Genomic DNA, 22822 nt, shown 5'->3' with positions numbered 1-22822 from the left:
GTATATTGAATTTATAATACATCCCGACGTTTCGAACTCTTTACAGCGTTCGTGGTCAACGGGTGACATTATACCTATATATATTTTTTTGATATTTTTATTCATTTTTAATTTTTAGTATTAAACCTGTGTCGAAAGAGGGCAGTAACTTTACTGTGACTACAAAATTTACTATGACATAACCCTCTGTACACTCTATTCTCTAGGCATTATTCATATGCGTGTGGTGTCGGTTGTCCTGTTAGTCCTGTATAGAGCAGAGACAATCGTTCTCGAAAAATATACAAAAATAGGCAAAAAACCGGACAAGTGCGAGTCGGACTCGCCCACCGAGGGTTCCGTACTTTTTAGGGTTCGTACCCAAAGGGTAAAAACGGGACCCTATTACTAAGACTCCGCCGTCCGTCTGTCTGTCTGTCTGTCACCAGGCTGTATCTCATGAACCGTAATAGCTAGACAGCTGAAATTTTCACAGAGGATGTATTTCAGTTGCCGCTACAACAACAAATACTAAAAAGTACGGAACCCTCGGTGCGCGAGTCTGACTCGCACTTGACCGGTTTTTAGTATTTGTTGTTATAGCGGCAACAGAAATACACCATCTGTGAAAATTTCAACTGTCTAGCTATCACGGTTCATGAGATACAGCCTGGTGACAGACGGACGGACGGCCAGCGTAGTCTTAAGGGGCTCACTGACTATCAGTCCGCCGGACGATATAGGCCTGTCAGTTGTTCGGAACTGTCAAATTTTTGTTCTAACTGACAGGCCGATATCGTCCGGCGAACTGATAGTCAGTGGGCCCCTTTAGTAAGAGGGTCCCGTTTTTACCCTTTGGGTACGGAACCCTAAAAACAATAGATAAACATTTGCGGAGTTCGTAGAATCGTGCCATTGCACGCTACGAAGGACACGTGCCTATTTGCATGATATTTGTAAACATTTCTAGAAAAACGACAATTTGAATATTCCGTCTTCATAAAAATATACCATAAAACAATGGACTAGCCATTTTCAGTCTGTGAATTTAAATTTGTTTCTCGTGTCAGATTTAGAATCTAGACATCGCTTTTCTTTAAAACGCTTTTAGAAAAGGTGCCACCCTTGCATAGAAGTTTGTATGCAGCGTGGCACCTTTTCTCTGCAGCTGACCGTACCTATTCCTGGTACATATGAGTGGAGTGGACAAAGTGGAGGACCCGCGCACAGTCGTCTTTTCATACAAACGTACTCCTCATTTTCCTCTGGCTATTAACATTATTGAGAAGAAAGAAGAAAGACATTTATTCCATAAAGGACACGTACACAGGACAATACAATGAAAGAAAAAAAGATGTTTAAAAAAGGGAATATAAAAATAATAGCAAAAACAAAAACAAAAAAAAATTAAATTATTTACACATTAAAAACATAAAAAACATAAAAATTACACACGGGTCCAGCAATGTGTGCAGTAGGGAAGAGGCCCTGTCTCAGCATATTGTTGCAATTTGCAAGCGAGGCAAATTCTAACGCTGTTATTCTGCCAAGGCCTTAGGGAGTGACATATAAATATTAATAAGATGTATATAAATATATATAAAAAAAAACATAATAAATGAATAGTCATTGAATGCATTGTAATATTTGTAAATTTTATACTTTAATGTAAGGATATGAAAAATTATGTCAATTTAGAATAGTATTGTAATGTAATTACTATGTGTAAAATTGTAATTTTATTAATAAATAATTGTAATTGTAATGAATACTTATTGGGTGATTTATGCAACATTTTTTGATATTTTAAAGAAGAAAAAGAAATACAAATAACTAACAAATATTGAAAATATTTTGTACACAAGTTGTTGTATACCACAGCTATGACCCTCGCTAGATTTGTTTCGAAATTTTATTTAGTATAAGAGTTAGGAGCATTTAATTTTTATTATGAAATTTGTTTTTCGGTCCTAAGTTTTACAATAATCAAAAAATCGAAAAAAGGAAAACGTAGGGGCATAGCTGTGGCATCAAATTATGTAAAAATATTTTCCATAATGTCAATACAATATCCAGAATTCCAGAGAGGAAAATGGGGACTACGTTTATATGGAAAAACGGCCGTTCCCTTTCCTCTTAATTCTTAAAGATGTCAGACGCTCATACTGTATGCGAGGAGGATAATAAGCAACTCTGTATTCACAGCAAGTGTTGCAAAATCGCCGTGTTCATAACGTGATGTGAATAGGCTCTTAAGAAGACGATTTATTATTTAGGTTCATTCCACCGCACACGATGTATAAATTGAAATCTAGTAAAAAAGGAGTTTTTCTACTCTAGCACTTATTTGTAGATTAAATGATTGCCAGTGAGATCGAAATCAACTTCATAAAAAGCGCGGCGCGCGGGGCCCTGGGCGGCGCAGTGTTATAAGGATCATACAGCAGTGTTCTTAGGGATATTCATACAATATTATGCACCTGTTGTTTTTTTTTTAATTCTGACTTCTAGGCAAAGATCTACAAACAATTATTTACTTTGACTTTTTTTTATAATTTTAGGTGTTTGCCGCTCTTAGAAAAAATATTGCGTGCAATGCAACGGTACATAAATTAGGTCTTAAAATTCTCGGGCCTGTCTTTACAAACTCAACTTAGTTTCGTTTTGTAACTTCGGCCCTAGAATTTTAAGAACCCTGTTGTACATAATACTATTATTCAATTTTAAAACTACTCGCGACTTAAAACAGTACTTCTTGCGTCATTAAGACGAAATGGGACGACCGCTTCTCAATACATAGTCCTCATTATCCTCTCTGGATATTGACATTATAGATTTTTTTTACGTAATTTGATATGTATTAATCACACCTATACTCCTTCCTTTGATTTTTAATCATTATAACAGTTAGCAGCTTTGACAACATCCAAGGAGGAAAATAGCGACACTACGTTTGTATGGTGATGAAATGGTGACTAGATCGGATATATTTTGTTTCGTTTGTTAAGTGCTTCAACAGATACAAATTAAGATATAAATGTATAATATTAACTTGGACTTTCCATAGTTTAAACACTTTTCTAGCTAGCCTTTTAACGTGCATGCAAGAGGAACCGGATCTATATCCTGTTGGCTTTACTTCCCTCGCTTCTTGTGAATTATTCAACACGAGTACTCCACGCCTAGATCTCCTCTTACTAGATCCCCCATTATAATGTTTGTCGGCGCGAAAGCACCTTCAATGGCTTCAATCATTAGTTTCGTTTTTACGACAGTTTTCTGTGGTAATGCAACACAGCATCATGTCTTAAATAAATGTATTTTCTTTCCACTTTCTTTCTTCAAAAGTAGAGTACACTATGTGTCCAAAATATCTCGCTTTTTTAATACTTTAACAAAAAGAGATACATATACACGATGTATACAACAATTAGACAGTAATAAATGCTTCTGAATGAGGATTGTGGAGATAATAGAGATATAGGTATCCCTATTTGGAACAGTATTTCAGGGTTGCATTGCAGATACTTTTGTCGCGTTGTTTCATTCGCTATTATTGATGCAGACTGTACCAGCAGGGTCTTGATACTTCAAAACCCTGCTGGTACAGTCGCCATCAGATATATCGAAGCGGCCAAGGCGCTCACAAATATCTGAACAAGTAGTAGTAGTAGTAGTAGTAGTAGTAATCACTTTATTGTACACAACACAGGTTTACAAAAATAAATTATAGTAATGGAAGTACAAAGGCGAGATTGTGTGTTCAGATATTGTGGCCACGTTGGCCGCTCCGATATATCTGATGGCGACTGTACAGTCTGCATCAATACCACTTGTTTTACAAGCACTTATTGGAACCTAGCTAAGTGATATATCTCCGAATCATGAACTAACGATAATAGGCAGATATTTTGTGTAATATGCAGAATGCAGGACCAGTCAGCGGTCATGACATTTAACTCGGTTCAGTGGTAAGACGTAACAGACAGACAGAGTTGCTTTTGCAGTTACTTTTTTTAACGGATGATATCGTCTATAATTAATCCCGATGTTTCGAACCCTTACATTGTTCGTGTTCAACGGGAGACTGAGTAAAAATATATTCACCAAGTTTCTTTTAATTCGTAGTACTTAGTTATATCTTCTTTTATAATTTCATATTCTTTCTTCTTTTATTAGTGACAGGTGCTTTGTCTAGTGTTAGGTAATCAATGCATCCGAACCTCTAACTCCGGCCGCCAATGCGATTGAATTCGTATTTGAGATGCCCGCCATACTCCAGGGCCGTTGAAGGTCGCATCCGCTAATTTAATTAAAACTTTTACTAGAATGTGAATGGGAAAAGTATGAAACCATCATATTGGAATTGAATATCGTCTCGAATGTAGCGAGCATATGATGGTTGAGCTCATAGGACAACAACGACTATATGAATCTTTCGTCGTTTTTTGACACCACCGCCAAATGAAAAGATAAAATGTATTGGGATGACAAATATCACCAAAAGTCACGTGACTATATTTCCATACATTATTTAAGTTTCGTATGGCGTTTGCTATCAATGATTGTTATCATGGCTAGGCCCCTTGTATGGATATGTTGATATGATATGATTTAATGATTTATTTATCTCACAATATACAATTGCACTTAAAATAACACATGATAAATTCTTAGGAATTTATATTGTGATTGTTGGCGACTGGCTGGCATGCGACCTTTTATTGCGACATGTTATTTTTTTAAATCTTATTAGTCTTATTACTCTTCATTCTTCTTCTATGTCAGGTACTAATTGTCAGTCTGCCTTGTCAACGATAAATATTGTGCCGTATTTTCTTGTTTTAGTATTTTATTAAAAGTATTAATTTATAATACGTGTTTCTATCATCTCATCTCATTATACAGTCCACCGTTATCTATCAGCGATTGTCAGTTTTTAGGGTTCCGTACCCAAAGAGTAAAAACGGGACCCTATTACTAAGACTCCGCTGTCCGTCTGACCGTCTGTCTGTCACCAGGCTGTATCTCATGAACCGTGATATGATGTATTTCTGTTGCCGCTATAACAACAATTACTAAAAAGTACGAAAACCTCGGTGCGCGAGTCCGACTCGCACTTGGCCGGTTTTTTTTACATTGTGAATAATTGTATATGAATAATCACAGTGATAATCAAAATTATTAAATTACAATCGTATGTCAGCAGTTTCGTAATAAATTAAAAACAATTATTTATAAAATAAATTCGCCGAATGGGTCTTTATTAAGCTTTAAAATGGATGGATGGTCGTTCTTGTCTACGTGACAGCGTGATAAAACGGTGTCCGTCTATGTGACTCCCTCGGTGTTAGAATATAACGGTTATTTTATCGCGTGTTTAAAGCCATCTATAACACGCCTGCTGTACAATACTGTGTATAAACGCTTTTGTCATTCCTCATAAATATATCAGCGATTTCCCAGTTGCATAATAAAGGCTTTCTACCCGGTTACATCTGAATGGCACAGATGACTGACCAGAAACCCTTAGGCCAGGAAATCCTTGTAAGGAAATGGCGATGGAACGGACACGCGCTCCGTAGACCGGACAACCACCTGCCCAAGCAGGGTCTCCGCTGGCAAACGACTATCGCGGTGACGCGCAGTAGATGGTCGGGGCGGCCTCGTACAGTCGCCATCAGATATATCTGAGCGGTCAAGGCTCTCACAAATATCTGAACACGCCTCTATTGTCAAGGCGTTAGAGTGCGTGTTCAGATATTGTGAACACCTCGGGCACTCCGATATATCTGATGGTGACTGTACCACATGGAGGCGATCAGTTGAAAAGGAGGCTGGCTCAACTGGACTCGGCTGGAAAAAGCTGGAAGTCGCCGCTCAGGATCGCGACAAATGGAAAATTCGTCTGAGAGCCCTATGTCCCTAATGAGGGATAACAGCATTACATCATCATCATCATCATCATCACATCTTAATGGATTTGTTGCTGTTTAAAAAAGGACCCTGATCAAGTTAGTCACAATCTACGTTTAGAAATGAACGTTTGTAACAATATCTAGATTTAATTCTCATCTAAAAGTTCTCGGGTCGTATTTACGAACCATTTTCCACACCGCTTACTAGTTCTATCCGCACCTATCACCATTAGATCAGCAAACTCTTGCCATATTGCTCACACGACATACCCATTCGATCATGTAACTTCGGGATGATGTCAGATGTCTCGTAAAAGTCGTAAACCTCTAGTTCACGGTGATCGTTCTCTAAATGTTTGCTCAGAGCCAAATGGCGAATCGGTTACTCTTTATTGTCGGCGAAAATGTCGATTTATCCTCGTCTATGTAAAGGGTAAGAGGGAAAGTTGTATAGAACTACGTCCAACTAAAGGCTCCTTTACACTGCAGTGCTACCGCCAGCATCCGCCTGCAGTGTGACGAAGCCATACATCATACTCAAAAATATGTCCCATAGCTCATGTTAGCGAATTAAAGTTAGACGTCCACAGGTCCGCATCGTACATCATACGCAACGGATCAGTGGACGCACTTGTGTGACTTTTCATACAAAGGATACTAAAATCCGTTGCGTGCGATGCGTCCGATGGGTGTGTTGCGGTCCTGTGAACGTTTACCTGAATTATGATACTTATTTATGAGTAAGTCATAAAAAAACCCATATTATTACACTTGACACGTATAAAAATGGCATCTACTCCATATATAAGAGCCTCACTCTTAAATCATGATGCACAACTAAGTCAAGAAGTCCCGAGGTTCAAATTGATCAACTAAATTCAAGCCTATTTCTTTGGCACGCGTCATGCACTTTTAATGGCTAGACAGATTTAAGAGGAAAGGGGACGGCCGCTACTCCACAGAAACGTAGTCCCCATTTTCCTTTCTGGATATTGACATTATGGAAAACATTTTTACAGAATTTGATGTATAATAAATAGCTATGCCCCAACGTTTGACTTTTTTCGATTTTTTGATTATTGTAAACATTAGGTGCGAAAAACAGATAACATACAAATTTTTAAATGCTCCCAATGAACTCTTATAATAATTAAAAATTCCAAAAAAAATCAAACGTATCGACATAGCTGTGGTTGATATACAAAAAAAAATCCAGGGACGAAAATGGTGACTACGTTCGTATGAAAATGCGATTTCGCGCGGGTCCTTCACTTTCGTCTTTATTTATGACTTTTATGAGTACTATCGTCAACAATGTATGTGACAATTCGTAAACTTTTATTCCAATTATTATAAAATCCACCGATGTATAGTAGTGGGAATAACATACTAATGTTTATGTAATCACAGTCAATATTTTTTAACTTCATTCAAGTCTATCATAGGCGTTAATAAAGGAATCTATTGTCTAACGATATTATCGATAAAGAACTTTTTCACGTCTTAACATATGCGCGTCTTTAAAAATACGTGTTTCGTTCTTACTTTTTCGTTCTTACGCGACATGAATAAATTACTACACAACGACGGGAGGAACTCACATACTCATCAAAAAGTGAAAGGGGGTTCTATGTTTTTTTTATACGAGACCATACGCTTGTTCATCGTTATTACCATGACTAACTATCGATATCGATATATTGTCTTTAGAAAGTTCCCCTGACATTTAACCGCAACCTATTATTAAAACGTAAAATGCATGAAGAGGTTGACCGATCGATACGTTACACCTGTTTCAACTGCACCATAGCTGCAAATATCATGTTGATGAACGTTGGACACAACAGGATTTTAGGCAATAAATTACTGGACTAGCCACCTAAGGGCGCACCAGAGAGCGGATCAGCTACACGCTAATAACGCGAATTAAAAATTGCCTACTCCAGAGCACACAGTCGCTGTGGCCGAAATCGGTCAAGAGAGCATCATCATCATTATTCTAATGACTTGCTTTAACCTGATTCAGATACTTAACAATCTTTGGATAAAACTATAAGTTAATATAACATATGTCGACAAAGACCTGTCGCATTGTTTTAAATTACGATAATATAAATAAAACTACCAGAACCTACTTAAATTATGGTTGCATTTTTATCGTCTATCGTGTCAATTCAATCTCGCAATTACATACTTGTTGTTCTACCATTCCATCATAACGTTTCCTTGCGCGTTGAATTTGTGCGTAACCACTGCAAACAGCCTTGAACCAGAGTTGACATATGAAAAAATAGAAAATCTTGACGAAAGTCCGGACGTCACCCTAAAAATCCTGACATTTCCTGGACGGTAATTTCACCCAAAATGAATACATACCTATTCTAAAGCCTTTCGTGAGCCACTAGCTCCATAACTCGCCACCTTTTGATGTACGTATACTTACATTGGAATAGAATAGAGTATAATTTTTTATTCGTAAACACACAAACAATAGACATACATTAAAAGAACATAGTGAAAAATAAAGTGTCACGAAACATAACCTGTGGCTGTGGCATAACCTTCCCTTTCCTCTGCATAACTCCAAACTCTTATAGCTGACTTCTAGTGGTTCCTTCCCTTTCCTCTGCATAACTCCAAACTCTTATAGCTGACTTCTAGTGGTTAGTCAAGGTGCCTAAATTCTGACACATCAAATTCCCCCGCAATCCTGATAAAGGGCAATAATCCTGACATGTGGCAACCCTACTTGAATCCAGAACGCGATTGTTAATTAACTGCGTTAACCTGCATATCGGAATGGGAGGAATCCGGGTTGCCGGACGCGATGCGGTAAACCCGCAGATTTATCACGATGGCTCCTGCGAGGAATGCGAGCGCGAACGGGCCATTTCACACAGTTCTTTTTGTTTGGTAGCTGGTCTTATTTAAGCGTTTATCTGCTACTGCTACGCTTTTATTTTGAAGCTACCTTATATAAAAAGAAATTATTCTATGTCCTTCCTCGGACTTCAAACTATCTTCATACCAAATTTCATCTAAATTGGTTCAGCGGTTTAAGCGTGAAGTGGTAACAGACAGACAAAGTTATACCACCAGCGAATATACACTAATGTCTTCATTCCATTTATATCTTCTGTATTTCATTTGCAGTTTTATATTTAAATTATCCAAAGTAAAACAAAGCAAACGCGTCCAATTTATATTGCTAAATGTAAATTCCTTAGAATTATCTTAATACTGCCAAGACAATGCGATCACAATTTTCTAAGTGCCACTTGCACCACTAACCCGGGTTTAACCCATTAAACTCTTTATTTATTTATTTATTTATTTGGAAAGCAAACAGAAATAAGTGAGCAGGAGATGAGTTTACAAATACACATTAAGGACATTCACTTATTCCCTTAACAGCTCTCACTAAAACATGTAATGGAAATATACTACACTTAAACTACTCTTAGGGTACTAAATACAGTTACCAATTTACTAACACTAGGTCATCAAACAAAATTATGACTATTAAGGGAGAAAGAGCCAAAGTAAAGAAAAAAAACCTTAACCCAGTATCAAATTGTACTGGTAACCATGGCAACTCCAGGTTTAACCGATTAACTCCGTGTTAGTGGGATGGTACAAGTGGCGCTAAGTGAACTGTGGGCCTACCCCAAAAAATCGAAATTTCGTTATCTGCCTCTCTATTGCTTTTGCTTATGCGATTTTTATTTTTCGCGGTAGGCCTTCTGGACTCTTCATTTGTACACGTACCTGCGTGCCTGTGGTTGGTCAAATCCCCTTCCAAACGTAATTTGTCCCACACAGAGCAAAGGACACTCAAATGGCCGCTTTGTCACTCGTGCACGATATTTAACTCGATTAATCACTGCGCTCCCAAGAGTACGACGTGAGGGGTTCCACACTCAATTTTAGGTTCCAAATTACTGTATTTATTGCATGTTTAAATGAAACACTCGGAAAACAATGTTAATTACACCCGAGAGATATAAAAATAATTAACAATTAGCACTTTTTTTTTGTAGATATTGGTGACTTTTAAAAATTATCCCGGTTTCGAATTAACCCTAATGCAAGGTGCATTAGATGTTTCTTTATTGCTACCGACAGGCATCGTCTACCTAGTGATTTTTTATGTGATAATTTTTATGGCCAAATTGGACTACACGCTGCGATCGGTCGGTAAAAGACAAACGAATGCGCGATATCCCTTCCGGACCACACTCAGTAAGCTATTATATTATAGCTTACTTTAAGTTATTTAAGATATACTAATCTTGAATTAGTCATTAGGACCCGGGGGTCCTGGGTCTAGGGGGCTAATAGACATTAACTATCTGAGTCACATTACTAAATTCGAATTTTAGGATGAGACACATTTTATCAGACTCCTCTTTAAGGCAAAATAACGTAAATTCATAGGCAAAATAATGCAAGTTAATATTGTTAAACAACAAGCAGAAAAACGCACAGGGTTAAGGGCTTTTTTTTTTATTTCGAAACAGTCGACGTGACGAGAAATAAGTTATGAAATAAAACTATGTAAACCTACGAGGATATAACTAAACGGAGACGCCACGTCTGTAATTTTCTGTACAAGAAAGTCTGCCGATTTTTGCGGGGGAGGGGAACGTCAAATGTATACGTAACGTAAAAATAGCCATGTCAGATAAACAGTCATACATTGTCTATGACCATTGGCCGACTATTTTCGACAGAGGGGAAAGCCTGTTGGCTACTCCGTTTGGTTATTTCCTCCTAGATGAAAACGGATTATATCGCGTATATTGAATTTATACTACATCCCGACGTTTCGAACCCTTTACAGCGTTCGTGATCAACGGGTGACCCGTCACCAGTTCATGAGTAACTATCGCGGTAACCGAAGACAATATTGAGAAATGTACACAATTTAAATAAAATGGACACACACTTTGATTGCTGACTGGTCTTCTTCTCATTTGCATTGCATTGAATTGATAATTTTGCTTGGAAAAGATCAATTTTTAGCGATAAGACCGCCAGTTGTTTACCTCGTATATTTTTTTCTGTATTATTTTCTTCTACTGAGGTGTGCAATAAAGAGTATTTGTATTGTAAATTTTAAACTTAAAATTTTGTATGATTAAATTTGTGCTGACAAATACCCACCTGTAGCTATTGTAAACACTAGAATAGGAACTATTTTTAAGGTTGACCCAGTTAATATTACGAGACGGGGCCAGGCCACAGGCACTTCCTTCGTTTCCAGCGGATGTCGAAGTGTCTAAACTAGACAATTTCTGCAGACCTAAAACTAGCTTTTATACATTTCTGTAAACGAATACTTACTTACTTGTTTTTTTGCGACGCGACACGACATACCTGCTGACGGACGCAGAAGACGGTTAAAGTATTTCGACATTGTAAATATGATCTATTTTACATTGTAGGATTGAAACGTGGATTTATTTACAATTTATTTTGCTCCATCTCAGACATTAATTAATACATATAACAAAAGAGTGAAAAAGGCGGATATTAAAACCTCCGAATTCCAAACTTCGCGGTAGGCCCCCTGAGTAGGTGCATGAGCCATTTGAGGCTCGGAACGATCGATTCAGCTGTCAGTCAAGACGCGCACAAAGCGACAGGACGTCGGCTTGACGCGCTACTGTCGCTGACATGGTAATGCGATCTAATTCCTGAATGCTTGATAAACGTGTCGAAATTTACGTGAAGTATGAAGTACTTGTGGTTTAGTAGAGATTAGCGATTTTCAAAATTACCCCGCTTTCGAAGATACCCCACTAGGGTTATTGTTATTACCTCTACCTTTTCGCCCGACAATTTCTGCTGAGAGGGACAGAGAAATGTGTACTTATGTTATTTGCGTGTCCCTGTACGACAAAGTAAGAAAAAGTGTCCGGCGAAATGGATATGATCCACAGAAAGATATGAAAAATATATTGACAATTATACTCGTAAAGTTAACGCATGAACTTTCCCAAATCGATGATCGCGACTAACAATATGATTATTCTCAATAATATCAATATCAATGAATAATAACAATATGATCAATTTTTGGTCAATTAGGCAATGTAGCCATTTTGAAAACCCATTCACACCTCATAAAGCAAAGTTCAGTCAAGCAAACCGCCAACTTTAATCAAGATATCTGAATATAGCAAGTCGAATAATGAACCAATTGTTTTTTGTTTACATTCATTGGCTAGTTGTGACTTGTGATCTTATGTAACTAAACGGAGGCCGTTATGGATGCACTTTGATCGACTCGGTGGGGTTTGAATATATCGATTGTCCATCTTGCCCTTATGGCTCTAATTATTTTTATTCCACGGAAATACTCATTATTTTTTTCTTTTCAATCATTCAAATCCCATAAGGTAAAGTTCACGCGGCCACACAAACCGCGAACTTCAATCAAACGATCCGAGTATAGCAAGCTGCGTGTGAGCTGTATAATGAGCCAATTGTTTTTTGTTTACACTCATTGTGGCCAGAGGGTATAGTTGCGATCTTATCTTATTTGACGAAGGCCTTTTTGAATGCACTTTAAACGACCCGACAGGGTATCTTGCACACAAACTCGAATGCAGACCTTAATGTTCAAGATATTGTCTTATATATTTTTAATAAAGATTTCTTCAATATGAGGTCCGTACAGTAGCCTCTAATATTAAAAACTTCTTTTAGTTTAGAATTTGTTCAATCGTATTTTTCCGATGTGCACTGATTTACGCCTTTCGACTGACAGGTTTGGACTGATAAATGTATTCTCCTTGTAAGTTATTGAATCTCTTCTTCACCAACATAATATTTAATATACCCAATAATAGTTGACTGGTAGATAATGCCTTTTGGCAATAAGTCCCCCATTTAATCATTTTCCTTTGTTAAATAAATAATTAATTATAAATATAATCATTTTCTTCGTTGCTTAATATACTATAAAGTATAAACAGTTTGTTCAACGACTCTATCAATTTTAAGCTTATAAGCTTTCACCCCATTTCGTTGACCAAATAAGACAACGCCAATGAATGGAGTTTATGTGCCGCGCTCCTTAGTGTCTCACCTCAAGGCTCTAATTAAGTGGATAAATATGGATAAGCCATTCACACGGCGTCGTTGCGTGTTAACTATATCTTGGGCGCTAGCTTCAACTTCAAACACACCGCTTTGTGGTGCGGCCGCGAACTAAATATAGCAACGATCACACCCAGTAACTATAATTAGTATACTATACATACCTTGATGGTGACAGAATTTTTTCCATTCTAGTTCCCAGTTTTTTTTTAAAAGGTATTGGCAGAAACTTTAGTGACTATACAATTGTGAAAAACTTTTACTGTCTATTTTTCAAAGCCAAAGCCATGCTTTATAAAAAAATGTTTTGCTAATTTTGCTTTACTTAGATTAGATTAGATTAATTTATTTCTTATTGGGAACTACATGATATTTAACAATGTGACAATGTATCTAAATAACATGAACTCACAAAAAGATCGTCAAATTGTAAAAAATAATAATTCAGTAAAATAATTAAAAAAAAAAACAAACAAACAAATCATAACAAAATAAAAAAATACAGTGAGATAAAATGTCAGAAAGTAATGATAGTTATACTAAACACAATGTCAAAAATTATCTTCGTCTTTTATCGTCAGATCGTCACTAGATGTCAAAAACGAAAGCCTTTCTTTATAAAACCTTAACTCCTAATCTTCTATCACTATCTATCTAGGCAGCTTAAAGTAGCAGTCATTGAACAAATATTTTGAATCTTATTATTCTATTCACCAATATTGATTGAATTTCTAAAAATACTTTCTTACAGTACTACAGCATTTATGAATATAGCAATATATGTTAAATATGTATATGCCCTGCTGAGGTTTGCCGATTCCTGGTCTACGCTGTACGCGACTATTTTATAATTTAATATTTCAACTTGTGCGACTTGTTATACCTGCTATTGAATAAATCAGTAGCTTTCATATACCTCGACTCACTGTCTCGCTTAAAAAAAAGCTTTTGTATGAAGGATCCAAATTTTCAAAATTCGGCAGCGACCCCTAAAACGTAATTAAAAATTCTGAAAAAATCCACATTTGTTTTTTAGTGAAAGATATATTAAGCGGGTAAGGCATATAAGATTTTAACTTCGATGAAATAAGCAACATAATATCTAATTGTGCGCACACGCCTCACAGTCCAATTGAAACGGGCGGCACTTTGATCGCGCATGTTGCCGGTCGAAATATTGGTCTAGGAGCATACACGTAATGACGTATTGTGCGCTAAAACGTGCGCAGAATCGTAATTTATGCGGTTTAACCGATAATGTGGCAATGGGGTTTTTGTCCTCAAGGTTTTACTAGCTTATATTTCCTATTGATGTTTTCTGACAGTTCTTTAAAAATGATTTTGGAAATTCCCAAAGATTTTGGCAGTTTGTACCTAAATGTTTGTATTATGTATTACTTATTAATTTCGTAGTGGATAAAATATACTTACTTGGGGTTCTAGCTAGATCATGAGCATGCAATTTACAAAACTATTTATTTTTATTTACAACTGACGATTGTCATATTTTACACCACGCAGTGACAGTGACATGACAACTCATGTCACGTATCATTCACAGTGATTCTAAGTTGCATAAAGTCAGACCTAAGAAATGAAAGCTGCAGATCTTTGGAGTTTAAAAAGTTAAGGGTCCCCGGCAAGCTCGGTTCTCCATACAAACGAAGTTACACTCTCATTTAAAAACAAGTAGCTAGTTTGCTCTGAAACTTTGTACTTACAATAGGATAAGGTATATCTATATCTGTAATTAGTTTATGTAGTTTCAGATACCATAGTTAAAAAAATACAGCGTAATTAAATTTTTCAATACAAAACTTGTTTTTTCTCTATTTCGTTTGTTTTATAAACTGGAGCTATATAAACTAATTACAGACCTAGATATACCTCATGTCATTGTATGTGCAAAGTTTCATTACAATCCAACACGTATTTTTAAAATGAGAACCAAACTCCGTTTGTATGGGAAGGTGAAATTTTGCTGAACTTACCCGGGACTCTTAAATGCACTCAGAAGCGATGAAACAAATCTGTTTACGTCTTTACGAACATTTTCATTTAATTTCTCTGTAGTGTAAATTTTAGTTAGAAACAATAGTTACAGTCTCAGCTTAAGGGAAGGAAAAAGGTAAACCATACATCAATCAGGTTCAGAGGTCCAACGTAAATCGAAATCCAATCACATTGTTTTTCCTTAATTGAATGTTTCTCCACGATGGCGCCGTATTTAGAAAGAGCCGAGCAGGAAACACGGAGATCAACCGCATAATATCCACCCACAATGACACAAGTAACGTAGCCACAGCAGTTTAACTGTTAATATCCACAGTTGACGAGAAGCTTAGATATGTGCCGACTGTTTATATATAATGTGTGTGTGTGTGTGTGTGTGTGTGTGTGTGTGTGTGTGTGTGTGTGTGTGAATATTTATATATAAACATATATGCAAGAATTGCTCGTTTAAAGGTATTAAATAAATCATAATTTATCCGGTCTATAGCAATTTTTTTTGATACCTTTGTTCTGACTAGAGACGTTGGCGATAGAGCCGTAAAATATTATTTAATATATGTTCAAAATGCGAAAATTTAAATATTAAAGTCCTTTACTGCTGCAAGCGTTATAGTATCTTAGTTTGTTGGTACATGGTACTAATTTAGCAAAATTTTAAAGTGCCATGCCCTAAGATTTTACGACAAAACTTCCAACTATTTTGCAACACAGTGACTAAATATACTACTAAATTTACATAAACGGCAACTTTAATATTTTATCTTTACTGCACAAAACTACACCCAGCCAGTAGGTATAGCGCACATTGAATACCATGTATTTCGGTGTTATGGGAATAGCCGGTCAAACAAGTTTGTCAGTAGAAAAAGGCGCGAATTTTTCGATGGGGCGATAACCCTTCGCGCCTACATTTTTTAAATTTGCCGCTCTTTTCTACTAACGGAAATTGCTCGACAGAGTATACTTATGAAACATTTAATTGATTCCTTTGTGTACCGAAAAATAATGACATAACTTTTAGACTTTCGTTACACTACCTTATCTTAGTGGTCTGTATAAAACAGCATATGTTGAGTCAATGTACTGTATTCTCAATCTTACTGTATCAAGATGGTAGTTTACGGGCTTAATGCCAGCTGGTAGAGGCATCGTAAAGTTTAAGCCAATTGCCTTGATAGATGCGGAAATCACTTCCTTTATTGTTTTTATTGGCTTTGGATTAGTTTGGATTATGATGCCGGTATTTCATTACAAATTAAAATACCTACACTACAAATACTAAATCGATCTAATATAAGTAGGTATTAGATTATTTAGATCGCCTGACCCACTGAAACTTCACTGATTGAAAGACAAAAACAACGTAGCGAAGTAGTCGCTGGTCGATGAATAAGAAATGTCCAAGCTATTCCGAGGTGTACTCTGTAAATCAGGTATTGCACGCTAATGTAACAGAACACATGTTTACAAAGCAGTATTACAGTACAGTACCGAGCAAAAATATTTATTTATTACGAGCCTATTGTGTCCCACTGCTGGGCAGAGGCCTCCCCCCTCTTCTTCCACTCCTTCCGGTTTTGAGCTACATCTGGCCAGTCGCTCAAAAAGGAGTCCAAGTTATCCCGCCATCGCCGACGAGGTGTGCCGGATCCCCGGTTTGACTCATGGGGCACCCACTCTGTGGTTATTTTGGCCCACATGTCATTCGGCATGCGGCAGACATGACCAGGAGTCGTAGCACGGTACGCTTATCACCATGCCTGTCACGTTCTAACAAGTATGTGAGTGCGAAAGTCACGGACTTAGTGATAGGGGAAACCATGCTGCGCGGGCAGCCCAATCAAACTTTAACTTGGCCGCTTTCCGAGCTACATCTATTATTTGAGTTTTAGAGCGCAGCGTGGTGTTCCGGATGCGATCCCCGAGTTTCACACCTAATATGCTGCGCTCCATACCTCTCTGACAAACCCCGAGTTTGGACTTTGAGCAAAAACACACTATATTTAAATAACTTTTTAACAGGTAGCAGGTAGCTCCTATTTGGGATTTCGAGGAGTAATTGCTTCGAATCTATCTTTTTTATATCTTCTTTAACTGATACAAATAGTAGATCTTAAATTTTAAAAGTCATAATATAATGATTGTCATATGAAAAAAAAAATTAGAAACTAAAATCCGTTCTGAGCCATGCCGGGTCCAAAGGTCCCCATAACACTAGCAGCGTTACCCCGCTGTATGGCGATGGAGACCTGTTGGACGAGCCATGACTCAGAATAGTAGATTGTGTCACAAGGGAGCAAAATAACATATTTAGGGCGAGGCCGTATTCAATTGAATCCTGAAAATGAAGCGAAGGATTCTATAATAGAATTCCGAGAGTGGCGAGTGAATTGCCATAATTTCTCTGATGAAATTCATTCATAACATTTAGTTTTAAGTTTATCACGAATAAAACATTTGATTCTGATTCTCAGCTCCCTATACATCCACCAAGGATCAGTACCTAGCACTAAAAATAACAATGCATAGGACTGTTTGACGCTTTTACTAGTTTTTAATTATACTTTCGCGATCTTTGATAAGCAGAATTCCTTATTCATTGAATTGAAACTAAACATAAACGCACGGGAAAACCCTCTTCAAATGAATACGCGTAACTGAAACAGCTTGTAGACTGATTTAAAACACGGTTCGTAGTACGATGGGTGTAGACTGTAGAGGGTAACGCATGCGTAGGCGCACCGCGTCAACTAAAATTCAACTCTCTTAATGACTGGCCATATGTGAACCTTATGTCGTCGCAATAAAGTTTTCGAACAGAGATGATGGTAGTTGAGATTTGTGCATGTTGAAATTGAACTGGAATAGGAATGAGGGTATGTATAGTCAGCATCAAATAGCGTCAAAGTGGCCAAATATATCGGAACACATCTTTACGTCTTTGGTATATAACAAGGTGTGTTATGATAATCTTTTATTTTAACTGTCACTATGTATGTACGACGGTATGATGCGTGGTTTTACCATATTTAAAAATCTCAGTACGTCTGTGACGGTGGTGCTTGCAATTTTTCCTAAATATCGAAAACTCACAATAAAGAATGGTCCTGTTTTCGATTTTAGTTATAATGTATGTAATTTTAATAATATAATGTCAATTTTAATGTTAGGTATCTTGAAATCGTATAATAATGTGTACTGTAGGCAAGCTCTCAATTTTCAATGAGTCTGTCCGTGGTGTTGCGATCGTAAAGGTGCTCGTTTCCCCGGTCACGCTCGCGCTCGCGGTGGGAAACACGCCTCGCTTTGTGGTTCACATGCGGACTATACATACACCTAATACATACTATATAAACAGTACTTATCTATGGCCGTAGAGTAACCGCAGCGTTTACAAGCATTTGACATGCTGACAAAAAGAACAGGCAATTTCAATTAACCAATAACTCTGCCAGAGCATAACTGCTGTGTTTGCATGTTACACGTCCGCGGTGTGCATCACGAGCTTTCAACCAATCTTCAAAAATGGGTGAAACGTAAGTTCAATTTGTGAAGGCATATATATGTAATGCCACTGATGGCAGTGTACTAGCGACTCCACAGTAGGTAAATCTGGTAAAGGCTCGTTGGTTTATCTAAATCACTCACTCGCCTCCCATTGCCCAAATTTCTTAAGGCTTTGGTGCCATACGCTGCGTACTGCTTCTCATCCTATTGAAATACTACCTTCCTGTACAATGTGACGCAGCGTACTTTGTCAACAAGAGACCTAAGCCTAAGCGATAATTAGCAATTATAAGCCCACACCTGTTTGCAATTATTTTACACCGCCTATGTGCACATGTTGTGGCCATGTCACCAAAACTGCATAGCCAAAATCATTAATTTATTCTAGATAATAACCTCCAAAACCTACGTGTTTAGGTCACATTTAGCCGATCGACAGCCCACAGCTAAGCCTACGTCGTGAATATATATATTCTTGCCAATTATTGATTTAAAACACCTATTACATATTGAGATCATTCAGTTTTATGATTGTTACTTTGTAAAAAAAATATTAAAACGTTTCGGTTACTTTTAAGTTTCTACGTCGGCATCCTATATTTCTAAATAAATTTTTAATTTCTTCTTTCCAGTTCTCCTGAGCGAGGCGATTCTTCCCGACGACAACCTAGAAGACAAGACGCTCAAAATCACAGACTTCGGATTGGCTCGCGAGGTGTATAAGACCACCAGAATGTCTGCCGCGGGGACCTACGCCTGGATGCCTCCGGAGGTATGCTTCTATCCCTCTTATTGTATTTTTTTCGACGTGGTCTTATCAGGTGGCAAATTAGAAGACACGACACTCAAAATCACCGATTTCGGGCTGGTACTTAAACACGTGTTTTATACACCTTTATTAATTTTCTAAAAGCTCATTGTCAAGACATCGCTCGAAATTCCGAAGCGAGTGAGTTGTGTCTGGTAATAAACGTATTTTTATTTTTTTTATTTTATACTATATTAATAGGTATCTGGTTTAAATCCGGGAGAATCCCAGCGGATATTTACAGAAACAGAACAGAAGAGTTTTGGCAGTTTCTATGTCTTCCGAGGTAAAGGCCGATGAACAAATTTTCACTAGGCTGCGAGTCCACAGCGAGTCGGTCTTTTAGATAAATAAGTAACATTCGGCTTCCTGGCTTGATAATGCTTACGCTTCATCGCTTATCCCATGAGTTCCATGACAAAAGTTTAAACATCTGATACCTAATGTTAAATAGGCACTCGTGCGGACTTAGGTAAGTAGGACAATACTTGTTAACTATAACCACTTTAGTTTGACATGACACAAGCTAGGTACTTCTAATCCTTTAGAATCTTTAGATGTTTGCAAGAAAATCTTTAACACTAAATACCTAAGCTTGACCGACAGACTTTTATATGATCCTTATATCAGTTTACTATCTCTTTAGCTACTGTCTCGATCGAGGTCGTAAAATTTTATGAGTCTTGTTCTGGTAATTCCTTGAGAATACTTCACTTTGTTCTGATTCAGAGATAAAGTCTGAGACTGAAAGTGTTAGTACAATGTGATTCTAGTGAATCAATTCCTACTTAGCTTAATAAAGACGACGAATGATTACTTACCATCATAAATAACTTTTTAACAATAACTTATTGGATAATTTGCAGACTCTGAAATAAAAATAAACACCTCGTCGAAGTCTCATACCTGTTTGAAACAGAATATGATATATCTAGTAGATAATCCTAGTACGCTTTATATTATTTTTATGTTATTTACTTCCTGGTATATCAACATTGTTTCGTGCATTCGTGTATGTATAATTCGTATTTAATTTAACCTTGTTGATACACCAATTAAGATGAGACAAACGACTGCAATATTATGATGAAAATACCTGTACAATGCTTAAGATAATAAAGCCAAACACGACACGAGATTGTACCTATTAATATCGACAAACGTGATGTAAACACAATAATGTTTCATACTATACCGCCTTTCTAATGCAAAACGGTCTATAGTCATAGAAAAGTCCTAACACTTAGGCCTTTCTGGAACAGAGGTCAGAATAGCAAGTATAACGACCAGTTAAGCAGTGTAGTTATAATCTATGCGTATTGATAGGTAATAAATCCGTAAGGTCAATGTCCATGCCACTTATAAAGTCGGATGATGTAATAATCGTATTTAGGTGACATTTATTATTTGCCTGCTTAATGTCTTGTTTATCCATCTAATGTCTTAGTTCTTGCAACCAACTGATCTAATCAAGACGAAAGTGGACGACCGGCTCGAAATTTCTTTTCCATTAAAAAGAAGCTCGTTGGTGTCTTGTAAGTTCTATCCTTTGGTTTTGTCCTCTTTACCGCGGCGAGACGTGATTGCTCAAATTCATTACAGTTCACTAAAGCGTTTCGTAATGAAGTCACTAAAGTTGAGTCAGGAACCCATAGTGAAAAGTATGCGATTATAGTTTGGTAAGTATACGAAGTCTTCAACTATTAAAGTCTACGAGTAGAAAAGTTATTATCAGTAGGCGTGCGTTCTATGATAACGTGTAGATAATTTTGCTAACCTTGGTGAGAGCTTGAACCGTGAGACTGTGGTCATTAGACTTTGTAATTTGTAATGGACTAGTATTTTGGCCTCAAACCACGTGTATTAGGGATCAAGGACTGGAAACGTAGATTTATATCACTTGAAAAACACGTTTTGGCTATTTTGGGTAGTCATACTCAGAGTACCAACAACATTGTAACTGGTAGTTGTTTATTATTTATTAGCTACACAATAAAAACTAAGTGTTTGGACAAGGTTTTGCTGGTCCTTGATTTAAATTAAGAACTTTTTTGCTCTTGAAGACCAAGCCAACCGAATTTTACAGTAACATCTAGGATTTCGACTTTAGAGCAACGAGTGCGGAGAGACAGATTATCTATCACTATCGTGACTTTATCTAACAAGTCTAGTGATAATGAAGTGTAAATATTTGTGACAAACACTTTTTCACTACGATTCAGTAACACGTTTAACCGTCTAGGGTTCATCCATAAATGACCAACACACAACACACATGATAATGGACCCGGGTATGTCCTTAAACTACGTCCAAAAGAGAGGTATGGGCACTGTGAATGACATCTCGCTTTGTGTGGTAGGGCACAGGACAGCGGATGTCATTCCAGATCTAGAGCAGAGCCCAACTGGGGAGTTACCTCCACCTTGCAGAAAACCGCAGCCAAATAACACTAGACCCTACTAGGGCTCGCGGTCGAATCCGTGTTTCGTTTACACGTTTCGAATACCCGTTTCCGAATAATACGTAAACGGTTTTCTGGCCCGTTCCACACGTTTAATTAAGAAACGTGTAGTTAAGACCCGTGTACACGGATAAACGGGTATTCGAAGATACGTATCTTATTTATCCGTGGCTCCGGACACGTCCTTGACGATAGTAGCGAAGGAACGCACGCCAGCTACAAATGAATAGACAAAAGATTCATGACGAGTTTCTGTCATATTTAACCTTGTTCCGTGGGTCATAGAGTCGAAATTCAATAAACGGTTTAGAAACTCCTTTCTTGAGCATGTAGTTTTTGCTTGCAATAGGTATTAAGAGTATTCACGCTTCTTATCAAAGTATAGTATTTTATATAGCACTTTAAATAGCTACTTTTTTTTACGTTGCGGGTTAGCAATATAATATAAAAACCTGCTAGTACCTATTTAAAAAAAATATTAGAACCATCGAGTTCAGTATGTAGGCAGGAAGTCAAACTAATGTTCGAAATTGGCATTAAGTAAGCATTTATAAAAAAATACAATTTTAACTTGCTTCTTTATTTTAAGTTTAATTTAAGAACATGATATGAAATTGTATTTCTTGTCATATAATGTAGGTAAACCTTATAAAACAAAGTCCCCCGCCGGATCCGTATGTCTGTCTGTATGTTCGCGATAACCAGACCTCACCTATGAATGAAGTTTTTCTTTGGGAATGTTTATGTGTATATTTTGTTAAGGTTTTGTTTAAATTGGTAGAAATATGACGATGTTTACTAATGAAGTTAGAAAAAATCACGCTGGCTTAATCGAAAACGCTGCCCAATCTATTTGATATCAATGTATGGTGGACTTGTCTCTTTTTCATTGGTCTACAAAAAAGTGCGCCATGGCTGTCTGTCTATATTTTAAGAATAATTAACCCATTATTAACTTCTAAAAAAAACCAGACAAGTGCGAGTCGGACTCGCCCACCGAAGGCTCCGTACAAATACATCTGTAAAAA

General features: G+C 37.1%; 1 protein-coding gene across 1 annotated transcript in view; it reads left to right on the top strand.

Annotated features, from left to right (window-relative positions):
• Positions 1 to 22822, top strand: part of LOC134747666 (mitogen-activated protein kinase kinase kinase 11) — a 104684-nt gene that overhangs the window by 45132 nt on the left and 36730 nt on the right. The window contains exon 2 of the mRNA XM_063682274.1: positions 19157 to 19296. Within this exon, the coding sequence (XP_063538344.1) occupies positions 19157 to 19296 (140 nt within the window). The remainder of the gene's footprint in view (positions 1 to 19156; positions 19297 to 22822) is intronic.

This window comes from Cydia strobilella, chromosome 15 (genome assembly GCF_947568885.1).
Source record: "Cydia strobilella chromosome 15, ilCydStro3.1, whole genome shotgun sequence".
Lineage (NCBI taxonomy): Eukaryota > Metazoa > Arthropoda > Insecta > Lepidoptera > Tortricidae > Cydia > Cydia strobilella.
The sequence above is the reverse complement of the archived record's forward strand: the minus strand, read 5'-3'. Positions and strand labels throughout refer to the sequence as shown.